The sequence below is a fragment of the Musca domestica genome, unplaced genomic scaffold (genome assembly GCF_030504385.1).
Source record: "Musca domestica strain aabys unplaced genomic scaffold, Musca_domestica.polishedcontigs.V.1.1 194, whole genome shotgun sequence".
In the NCBI taxonomy this organism is placed as follows: Eukaryota; Metazoa; Arthropoda; class Insecta; order Diptera; family Muscidae; genus Musca; species Musca domestica.
In genome coordinates this window covers 139,590-151,687 of record NW_026712247.1, presented here as the reverse complement: position 1 = coordinate 151,687, position 12,098 = coordinate 139,590, and the positions used below count along the sequence as shown (strand labels likewise).

Genomic DNA, 12,098 nt, shown 5'->3' with positions numbered 1-12,098 from the left:
CATAATTGGTTTTAATGTTTCCGTTGCCCTAAGATGGAGGGTATTAAAAGTTCGGCCCGTCCGAACTTAATATTTTTCTACTTGTTTTCAATTCAAAACATTCTAGGGACAATGTATTGTGCCAAATCTCATGGGTCTGCATCAAAAATGTTGGGTTTAATTAAATTTAAATTTAATGCACCTTCCTTTCCAAAGAAAATATGTTTTTATTCGACCAATTTTGCGAAAAAAAAATAGGCTGTAAGAATTTATAAAATTCAATTTGACTCCAAAGCTCCAAAAATGACTGTTCATAGTACATATCGATATTGTGAAAACAATGGTATTCCAAAATTGTAGCCTCATAAATAAATAAAATAGTTATTCGTTGCTTTAATTTGTTCTCCTAATCGAAAGATCAGTTTTGGAATTTTTATGTGAAGTCTTGGTATACAACGATCGTATTCGGCGTCCGCAAGAAGTGGACATTTTTCATGGTGTTGTTGGGGCATCTTCTTAATTTTATAAATGACTTTAAAATCGTTTTAAACGTTCACCTATCGGCACACATTCACCCAATACGAACGATTTCAAAATGAATTTATATCGTTTTTGGTTTGGCTTTCATTGACGTCGCTGTTGTGTGGTTGTTGTTGTTGCTTTAAATTGGGTTGAAATTTTGAATGGGATGAAAGAGGCTCTTAAGTGAAATCACGTATTTAATGGGTCTTGGAAAAAAATGAGGTGTGTGTATATATTATGGCTTCATCTTCCCCCTCCAAAAACAAAGGCACCTTCTCTCCCTTTGGGGGTTAGTTAGGTGAGTGAGAGATCGCGCCTAAAAGAAGATGACGCCCGAAGTTCAACTTTAGGTAAGTATTTTTATTAAGTATCCAAAAGATAACGAATTTAAATGCTATTCTTAACACATTTAAAGCGTGAAAACATTTATTACCACGTTTTGTGTGTGAGTGTCAGTGTGTCCGTGTGTATGTATATGTGTGTGTGGGTTTTTGAATTTTTACCAAGTTTTCATTGAAATGTGAGTGTGAAATATTCGCTTATGTCTGCCTCCGATATGATAAAGTTGACATATGTTTAAACATACTTAGTAGGAAGGTATCCATTCGAATTGTCTCTCTGTCTGTCTGTCCGTCCGTCTGTATGTATGTACGTATGTATGTAGGCATGCATGTGCGTATATTTTTGTATATTTTGATGTTTTCTTAATGGCTTTATTTAAATTTCTTTTTATTGTTATTGTTTGCTAAAAGGTCTACTTTTATAAATTGATTTTCGTTAATGAAACAAATTTATTATAAACGGTTTTTGAGTTTGGAAATGACAAAAAAAAAAGGTAACGAAATATAACACACACACATTTTAAATTCGAATTCAAATTCATGAATTTGTATTAGATTTGTTTAATATAAATATTTGTTAGCTAGAATTGCTTTTCTAATCAATAATAAATGGATACATTAAAGCTTGAAATTTCGATAATAAATTAGAATTAGTTTTGCCGATCAGAAATACATTTTTGATGAAAAATGAATAACAAAATGCTTTGGTATTCAAATAAAACAATTTTTTTTTGTTGATGGGGGAATAAACTAAAATAATATAATAATTCTAGCAATGAGAAGAACGAGTTCTGGGTGAGATGGGGTCCGATGTAAATCATATTAACACTAGCTTAAACCGGTGCGCTTCTATATGCATTCAAAATTTTATATATGAATATTTTAAGCATCAATTACATAAAATCGACCGAAAACTTATTTAGGATCTTGGATGTAAATCTGAACCCATTTCGACATTATTTGACGAATTTATTTGTAGACCAATAAGCGAAATAGGTCGAAAATATACAAGGTGAGATAAAAACTGCAACAAAGTCAAGAGCCATAATTTTTACAATTTTTTATACCCTCCACATACTTTGGAGGGTATATTAAGTTCGTCATTCCGTTTGTAACTCATCGAAATAATCATTTTAGACCCAACAAAGTATATATATTCTTGATCAGCGTAAAAGACGATTTAGCCCTGCCCGTCCGTATGTCCGTCTGTTGTAATCACGCTACAGTCTAAACGAATTAAGATAGTAAGCTAAAATTTTGCACAGATCTATCTTTTGTCTGCAGGCAGGTCAAGTTCGTATAGCCCCCATATAACTGTACCCCCCTATATTCGGTATTTCGATGATGTCAGCCACATTTTTCAGTGAAATTGTCTGAAATTCCACACAAGGAGTCCCAAGTGGGTACTTTATACCTCGGAAGAGAATTATCTATATATATCCACGATATCGTATAGCCCCCATATAACGGTACCCCGCTATATTCGTGATTTTGATGATTTTAGACACATCTTTCAATGTAATTGTCCTGAAATTCTACACAAGAAGTTTTTGTGAGTACTTTAACCCCTGAAAGAGAGTTGTCCATGTAGGTCCACGATATCGTATATCCCCCATATACCGGTACCCCCCGATATTCGATATTTTGATAATATCAGCCACATTTTGCAATGGAATTGTATGAAATTCCACACAAGGAGTCCCTAGTGGGTACTTTATACCTCGGAAGAGAATTACCTATATAGGTCTACGATATCGTTAACCCCCATATATGTCCCACCGATATTCAGTATTTTGATGATTTTAGATACATATTTCAACGGAATTGTCTGAAAGGAAATTGTCTATATAGGTCCACAATATCCTATATCACCCCCCCCCCCCCCCCTATATAGGCACCTTCCGATATTAAATATTTTAAAGATTTTAACAGAATTATTAATGGATTTTATATTTTGAAAATTTTCTAATTCGTTCCAAATGGTGGAGGATACTTACTGCTTTTTTACGCGTGCTGAGTGGAATGTCCAAGGTTTGTGGCCAAAAAGTATGCGTGCCCAAGGCTTTAATACCCCTTCCAGAATATTTTCGCGATAATATTCGGCATTTATTCTGATGCTTGCGGTCGATCAATACGAGTGGAGAGCGACCATCGGTTTTATGGCGGCACACACCAGCACCATGGCCGGCGCTTGGTTCCTCTTCTATTGAGCTTACCATCTCGTCACTTGGCAAAAACTTCTGGGGAGAATATCCCAGACAAGAAACATGGGAACTGATGAGGATTGGTGGCTCTTTCCGAGATCTAGGTATTCCCTGCCTTACCCCATGGTAACATATATATGTTTTCTGCAAAATATGTTTGGAGAAATATGTTAGATAGGCAATTTTCCCTCCGTGTAAATATAGTCTGATCAGTTAGTCCACGTTTAAATATACCACCCATATGGCGGTACCTTCTGATATCGTTATTTCGACGATTTATCCTTTTATGTAAGGTAATTGTCTATAACTTTGTACTTGTTGTTCATAATGGTTTCTAGCTCCGGTGGCAAATCATTGTATTATAAGTCCATGTTTTCCTATACAGCCAATAAAACAGTAACTTCCGATATTCGGTATTTTGTACATATCGTTGTCTATATAGGTCCACGGTGACTGCAGATATTCGGCATTTTTACGATTTAGGCCACATTTTTCTATTTGTAGTCCATAATGCCTACGCAGGTAAAAGTCGTCATATAGACCCCAATATAACGGCACCTGCCTATATTCGGTATTTTGATGATTTTAGCGACATTATTTACCGGAATTGTTTAAAATTTAGTACTTAAAGTCCGTAATGGACAATACAGCCTCTGACAGAAAATGTTCTGTTCATATAATGGTACCCCCTTATATTCGGTATTTCGGTGATTTTAGCGACATTATCCTCCGGATTTGCTTCAAATTTGGTATTTGAAGATCGTAATGTATAATACAGTTTAAGATAAAAAATTTCCTGTGCAGGTCCACGTCTTCCTATACCCACCATATAATGGCAACTCCAGTTATTCGGTACTTTGATGATTTTAGCGACCTTATTCACCGAATTGTTTCAAATTTGGTATTTGAAGATCGTAATGGATACTACCGAATATGACAAAAAAATTGTCTCTGCAGGTCCACGTTTTGGTATAGCCCCCATATAACGTCACCTCCCGATATTCGGTATTTGTTGATTTTAGCGACTTTATTCACCGGAATTCTTTCAAATTTAGTATTTGAGGTTCTTAATGGATACTACAGAATATGACAGAAAATTGTCTGTGGAGGTCCACGTTTTGGGTTAGCCCCCTACATTCGGTATTTTGATGATTTTAGCTACATTATTCTCCGAATTTTTCTTTTAAGTTTCGCATTTGAATTTTGTAATGTCTTATGACAGAAGTTGCTTATGCATTCCAAATGGTGGACGGTATTCACAGTTCTTCCCGGCCGAAATTACAGTTTTTTTCTTGTTTGTGTTGCACAGTGTTATTAGCGAAGCAACGATACTCTAATTTCGGCAAGTGTATAATTGTAGGAATTTGTATATATTATTGCTTTGGAAGCAGTTTATCTCGAAACACTTAGGTTAAGTTAGGTTAGGTTGAAAAGAGGGGCGAAGCAATTCGCCGCATGCCCTGTTGGGCATACACTTAAGCCAGTATAGGCCTTTTGTGCGCTCTAGACTAAATACTTATTCGAAATACTTACTACTGACTATTTTTGCCTGTTACGAGCTATACAGTTTACTAAACCGTCATCCACCAAAGATGAGCCTCAGTGCAAGGTAATAATGAGTTTTAACCCTAGATTTTAGACATCCTTAGCTAAGGGATCTGAACACCATTTACGATTTTCTTTTTTAATAAATCTTTTCACTCGTTTTTTTTTTTTCTGGCGAAGTTTGTTTAACTCACATTTCAATATTAATCCCAAGCCTTTAGCTATAATTATACCCCAATAATCCTGCTAATTATCTTTTAAAAATTAATTAAAACAGTCTCATAAAATGTAAGATTTAGGTATCATTCTGGAAAATAATATGTCAACACAATGTCATCGATTTTTTTTTTTTTTTTTTTTTTGCCTTCTTGTCACAATAATTTTCGATATTTATGTATTTTATTAAACCAAAAATACGTGTTGATGTTAATTCGGGTTTTTAACACCTTACGTTTTTATCCAAATATAGTCTATCCTATATGAAATATGGACACATAAAATCATTGGTAATGTTATTGCAGTTCCTTTTGAATTAATTCCAGTTTTACCGAAAGTGGAACGAAATTCGAATAAAAACCAATAACATGCCATGACACCATAAGTGTCAGTTCAAAACAATCGACTAATTAAGTTACACGTTTTTAAACGATCCGAAGTGTTTTGAATTGATATTTAAGCAGGGGAATTTGCCAAGAAATAATCACAATGAGCGGCAAAATAAGAGAAATCGATGGTTACTATCTGAAGATTGGGTGGGGAGGTATTCAGAATTGCAAATAACCCAAACCCTTTAACTCTTTAATCCGCAAAATAAAATAAACAAAGAAATCATTTCTCCAGAAGCAAGTTTCCGTTAAATACTGCAGTGCTTAATTGAGCTGCAAAAATTTCTTGCCGTCATTGTTGTGGCCCCGTCAAAAGCAATATCTTTTCATTGTTAATTAACAAGCTTAACACTGCATCTGACAGTTTCAGGTATTTGCAGCAATGAAAACAATGACACATGAATTGTTTATTAATTAATTTATGACTGATACGTATTTACAAATCCATTTAATTGTCTTTATTATATACAGATTGGTGTCAGCTTTTGATGCAATTATGCAAAGTGCTTGCCACAAGATAAGCAAAGGAACTGAGATTGCTAGAAATATTTATCAGCACACTTTCATGACGAAATGTGTTGGTTTTAAATAAATTGCTTGTCTTATGAAATCAATTCAAATATGGGTTTCAATCAAAACTAATTTTGATGGTAATTTTCCCCGCCATAGTTCCCGAAAGTTCTCGAGAGACTCGACGACAACAGGTCCCTTAAACGATCGGCAAACTTTGGTAGAAAGTTTCTGCAAATTCCACTTAAACGGAGAAGGAAAATTAAAATAAACATAAAGTGTTGAGATTGGAAAAGAATCACCCTAACATCATAATATACAGGGTGAAATAAAAAACTGCAACAAAGTCAAACGCCATAATTTTTACACTTTTTTTTAAATGTCGGAAATAACATCAAATCGGAAATAACATCTGTCCACGTTTTGGTATAGTCCCCATATAACAGTAGCTCCCGATTTTCGGTATTTTGATGATTTTTGTCACATTTTTTTAAGGATTTGTCTTAAAATTGGTATTTGTTGGTCATAATGGGTTCCAGCTGCGGTGGAGAAACATTGTTTGTATAAGTCCACGTTTTGGTATAGCTCCCATATAACGGTACCTCCAGATATTCGGTATTTTGATGATTTTTGCCACATTTTTTCACGAATTTATCTGAAAATTGGTATTTGTAGGTCATAATATGTCCTATTTCGTGTGGTAAAATATTGTAAGGAAGAGCTCACAATTTGGTGTAGCCCCCATATAACGATACCTCCCGATTTTTGGTATTTTGATGATTTTTGTCACACTTTTCCACGATTATGTCTAAAAATTGGTATTTGTGGGGCATAATGGGTTCTAATGTTACCTTTACGCTAAGGTGGAGGGAATTATAAGTTCGGCCGGGATTGGAATCCCGAGATTTTGGTGGCGATTGCGCGCGATGAAACGAGGAACCTCATTTTGTAACCATTCTCGCTGTGCTGAGTCCTGTTGGAATGTCCAACGTCTGCGGCTAAAATGTTTTCGTGCCCAACGCTTTAAAACACACTTCAGAATATTTCGCTATTATATTCGGAATTTATTCTGATGCCACGGTCGATTAATACGAGCGGAGAGCGACCATCGGCTGTTATGGCGGCCCACACCATCACCATGGCTGGCGCTTGAGTTCTGGAGCCAACCGAAGGTGCACATTTTCAGCTGACCTCTCTGGCATGTAAACACGATTAGTTTGTTTGTTTACAAACTGCTGGACAACAAATGTTTTCTCATCGGACAAAACCAAATTCGGTGGTTCATCACTTTCTGCCAAGCGGAGCAACTCTTTAGCTCTTTTGAGTCCATTGCGATATGTTCAGCTTACGAGCCTCTTTTGGTTTCCGATCAAATCGCTTCTTTACTTTCGAACCATTTCTGCTGACTTTGCTGGTTTGTTTCGTTTACTTCCATGACGTCGGGCTACGCTACCAGTATCACGGTAGAGTCACAAAAGATTTATTCACATTTAAATGCTGGAGTGCTCCGACGATAGCCACTTCTGGTTTTCCACCCAAATATAAATTCCATTACGAATAACTTTTTTTTTCTGGAAAATCCTCACCAAAATACTTTTGTACGCTTGTAAACAACCGATCTCGATAATAGTTGACAGAAGTATGTTTAAACATATATATGGGAGCTATTGCTATATCTAAACCGAGTTTAATCAAATTTAATGCACTTGCTTCTAAACTGAATTCGGTGGGATATGCCAATATGCAGGTCATTTGGACTTATATTTGGCATTTGGTGCACAATTAACCCGAAAACGGTTAAAGATATGTATGGTAGCTATATCTAAATTTTAACCGATTCTCTCCAATTTCAATAGGTCTCGTCTTTGGGTCAAACAACTATTGTTTGGAAAATTTTATCTCAATCGGATGATAAATGCGAACTGCATTTCGTTCACAAAAATACATGGACAGATGGACTGACATGCATAAATCGACTCAGAAAGTGATTCTATGAATATCCTCAAAAGTAACTATGGATCTATCTCGCTTCCTTTTCCATGTTACAAACAAATGCACAAAGACATAATAACCTGACCACCTTGTGGTGGAGGGTACAATAATGGCATATGTGAAATTCGTAGAGAACCGAATGCTTATTTCGCATTTTATGATCGTTTTGGTTATTCAAAATTTTGACCATTTGTGGGGTAGGTACCAGAAGAAATGGTCCGATCTTATGTTGATGGAAATATCGAAATGTACCAAGTCTGAATAGAATCGGATGTCAATTTCGCGTATTTTAAGCTTAATGGTTATTAAAAGTGTTCAGCCTTTGTGGGAGAGGTACAAGAAGCAGTGGACCGATATATCCCATGTGAGAAATATAAAAAGAATCTGATGCTTATTTCAGATTTTATAAACGTTTGGTTATAGAATACTTTGACCCTTGTGGGGAAGGTATCAGAAGGAGTGGACAGAAATATTCCATCTTAACACCAGATCTTAGGTTTATAAAAATATTGTGGGGAGGCACTTGATGGAGTGGATCGATATTATCTATTTTTGTACCTGACCTAAAACTGACGCAGATATTAGGATTTGTAATATTGGAACAAAGTCGAATTATTTATTTTTTTTTTTTTGAAAATTTTGACCGTTTGTGGATGATGTACCAGAAGGAGTGGACGATATATTCCATCTTGGCACCAGACCTTGGGTTAATAAAATTATTGGGATGTGTAAAATTTGAAGACAATCGGACTCTTACAACACATTTTATATGAGTTGTAATAATTCAAAATTTTAACCCTTTGTGGGAGATGAACTTGATGGAGTGGACCGATATTTTTTCGCACCTGACCTATCATTGATGAAAATATTAGGATTCGCAAAGTTGGAGAAAATTCGGATTATCCTTTCTCTTTCTGTGCAAAAAAATTATTCTCTTTGACAATTTTGACATTTTGTGTGGGAGGTACCAGATAGTGCCCATCTCCGAACTCGATCTAAGTTTGACCATTATATTGCGATGTACCAACTTTGGATCAAATCGGATACTTCCTTCTAGAGTTATCGTGCGTACCAACCAGACAGACGGACGGACGAACATCGCTAGATCGAATCCAAATGTCCTGAAACGGATTTGGTCCAAAGAGACCTATAGGGGAGGTACTTGGAGTGGACCGATAGTGTCCATTTTCACACCTGACCTAGCACTGATGCAAATATTAGGATTTGCAAAGTTGGAGCAAAATCGAATTATCCTTTCTATTTTTGTTCATTGAAATATTTTCTTTAAAAAGGTCGACATTATGTGTGGGAGGAGTGGACCTATATTACCCATCTCCGAACTCGATCTAAGTTTGACAATAGTATTACGATGTACCAAGTTTGGGTTAAACACTTCCTTCGAGAGCTATCGGACGCACCAGCCAAGTTTAGATCAAATACTCCCTTCGAGAATCAGCCAGCCAGACAGAGGGACGGACATCACTAGATCGACTCCAAATGTCCTGAAACGGATTTTGCCCAAGGCGACGTAGGGTCTAAAACCGTTAGTTCGATAAGGAACGTTTTGGCCGTATCAAATGATATGTACTCTCTCTAGCAATATAGCTAAGGATATAAAAAGGCGACATTTCCGGCTTTCCTGTATTTTTGTACGATCAGAATTTGTCGTTCAGTAGAATTGCATATAAACTCAAGATTTATTTTCAATTTGTGTTTATTTATTATTTATCTATCATCTAACTATAATACAATTATATACAAAATAATAATTTGAGATCCATATACACGGAAATTATACCAGAAGCCCATGACTTCCGAATATCTCAGCACCTCATCCATTTAAACGTCTCAAAACGTGTGTGAATTCTTTGGCATCTGCAGATTTGGCTTCTATCTTTTTGCCACTTGTTAACTCTCTCTCCCTGTCTGTCTCGCCTGCACAGGGAAGAGCATTGTTCTGTAATTAGAAAAAAAAGTGAATTATTCTTATTAAAAGTACCTGGTTCCAGCTCATCAAATTCTCAATCAAATGCTCACCTATTTTGCTATGGCATTGGCCTGACTGACTGACGTTCGCGTAAAAACACATTTTATGGCAGGTTGCTTCGTAAATGGTTGGCTGTTGCTCGAATGCATTTCACACTTCGATGGCGTCATCTTCATCATCCGCTTCATTATCGCTTAGAGTGGTCGCCGTAGCTGACGTTGTTGTTGCTGTGACTGATACTGTTGTTGTTTTATTATTGACGGCAATGGATGAGCAACTACTATTACTACCGGTTGTTTTATGAGATTCATGCCTTTCCGGTGGACTGCCCGGATTCAATGGTGGACTGCAGGAACGTTCAATAATTTCTACACTTTTGCGATTACTCGCCTCCGTCTCGTTGTCATCGCCACTTCGGCTGGGACTTTTATTGTGGCGTAGTTGCGAACTGTTTGTCGGTGAAGAACTGTTTGTAGAACCAAATGCCTGTGTAGCCGTGTGATAATAGCTACTAAGCGATTGCAAAGAATTGGAAGCACTAAGTTGAGACATGGGTGTCGGTGTTAGAGGCATACTAGCCAAACCATTGCTGGATAGTGGATTTATGTGACTCATAGAGGGATACATACGATACGATAGGGGCTTTTGTAAGACTGCAGCTGCTGCCGCCTGACGATAATATAAATCTATGGGGGAATTTGTACCCAGGTGATGACTTGGCGGGGTGTGAGCATAGGGCCATGCACTGAGATACGGTGAGCCACCGTAGAGTCGTTGAAAGGCAGCATAGTTTCCGGCCTCGGCCAAAAGTTCCAACCCCACTGCCGTCTGTCGTTTCCATTTGGTTCTGAAAGGATAAGGGAAAGACATTTTAAGAATTTTTTTTGCTCTGGCAAAGCTAAGCTTCCAAAATTTTAAATCTAGAGAGTATATTATTTCTGGATCAGCGTAAAATTGTAAGACGATCTAGCGATGTCCGTCTGTCTGTCTGTCCGTCTCTCTGTCTGTTGTAATCACGCTATCTTTCGAACGAATTCAGATATATGGCTACAATTTTGCATACATGCATAATTACCAGTAGGCAGGTTAAGTTCGTAAATGGATCATGTCGGTCCACGTTTCGTATAACCCCCATATAACGGTACCTCCCGATATTTATAGTATTTTCATGATTTTAGCGACATTATTTACCGGAATTTTTTAAAATTTCGTATTTGAATTTCGCAATGGGTACTGTGGGCTATGGCAAACATTTTTGTATGCAGGTCCAAGTTTTCGTATAGCCCCCATATAACGGTACCTCCCGATATTCGGTATTTTCATGATTTTAACGACATTATTTCAAATTCCGTATTTGAAGTTCGTAATGGGTACCACAGCTTATGACAAAAATTTTTGTATGCAGGTCTACGTCGTCGTATAGCCCCCATATAACGGCACCTCCCGATAGTGAGTATTTTGACGATTTCAGCAACATTATTCACCGGAATCGTTTTAAATTTCATGTCTTAATGGGTACTACAACTTATGGCAAAACAATTCGTATGCAGGTCCACCTCTTTCATATAGCTCCATATGATATCTCGATACTCCGAATTTCAATGATTTTTGCGGCATTATTCACCGTAATTGTAACAAATTTTGTATATAAAATGTGAAGTTCGTAATTGGCACTCAAGCCTATGACAAAAAATTTCGTGCAGGGCCACGTCTTCGTATAGTCCCCTTATAATGGTTTTCATTTAAGTAGTAGTTTTCGGATTTTTTTTTTTTTTTTTGGAAAATTTTCAAGTTCTTTCGAAATGGTGGAGGGTATTAAAGCTCGGCCCGGCCGAACTTAGCTGCTTTTTTAATTTTTTTTTTTTGTATATTTATTATTCCTCCCAAATTGTGGAGGGTATTAATAGCTCGACCGAACTAACCCATTTGTATAAGTTTATTTTTTCTAAATGTTGACCCATTGCTGCAGAGCTACTAAAAAGGAAATGGATATCCCATCTTCACAACAGACATAATATGAGCAGAAATATTGAGTTCTATGAAAATCGGATATTTTAAAGATGAGGTACGAACAGGAAGATTACTACAACAATAAATTTTCGCACTAAAAATAATACGAATAATACTGTGCCCGGGATTTGTAACAAATCGGATTCTGACTTTAATTTCAAAATTTGCGGGGAAGGTACATTTATAAATGACTAGCTAGCGCCGCTACTTCGTCAGCGAAAAGTCCAGCTTAAAATTGTAAAATTAACTATTTATTCAAATTTTAGGGCCATATTTAATTTTAAGTTTTTCCTTTTTCGGAAAGAATAATTTCCAATTATTCCTTTTACATCAAAAAATTTCCAAATCTTTCATTTTTAAGTTAACGGAGGAGGATATTAGCAAGACCATTGCACAATGGACT

General features: G+C 36.5%; 1 protein-coding gene across 1 annotated transcript in view; it reads right to left on the bottom strand.

Annotated features, from left to right (window-relative positions):
* Positions 1–9,404: 9,404 nt before the first annotated feature.
* LOC131802078 (homeobox protein B-H2-like) overlaps positions 9,405–12,098 on the bottom strand; it is a 65,316-nt gene continuing 62,622 nt past the window's right edge. The window contains exons 3-4 of the mRNA XM_059121433.1: positions 9,736–10,532; positions 9,405–9,655 (exon numbers count right to left, since the gene is read on the bottom strand). Of these exons, the coding sequence (XP_058977416.1) occupies positions 9,836–10,532 (697 nt within the window). The 3' untranslated portion in view covers positions 9,405–9,655; positions 9,736–9,835. The remainder of the gene's footprint in view (positions 9,656–9,735; positions 10,533–12,098) is intronic.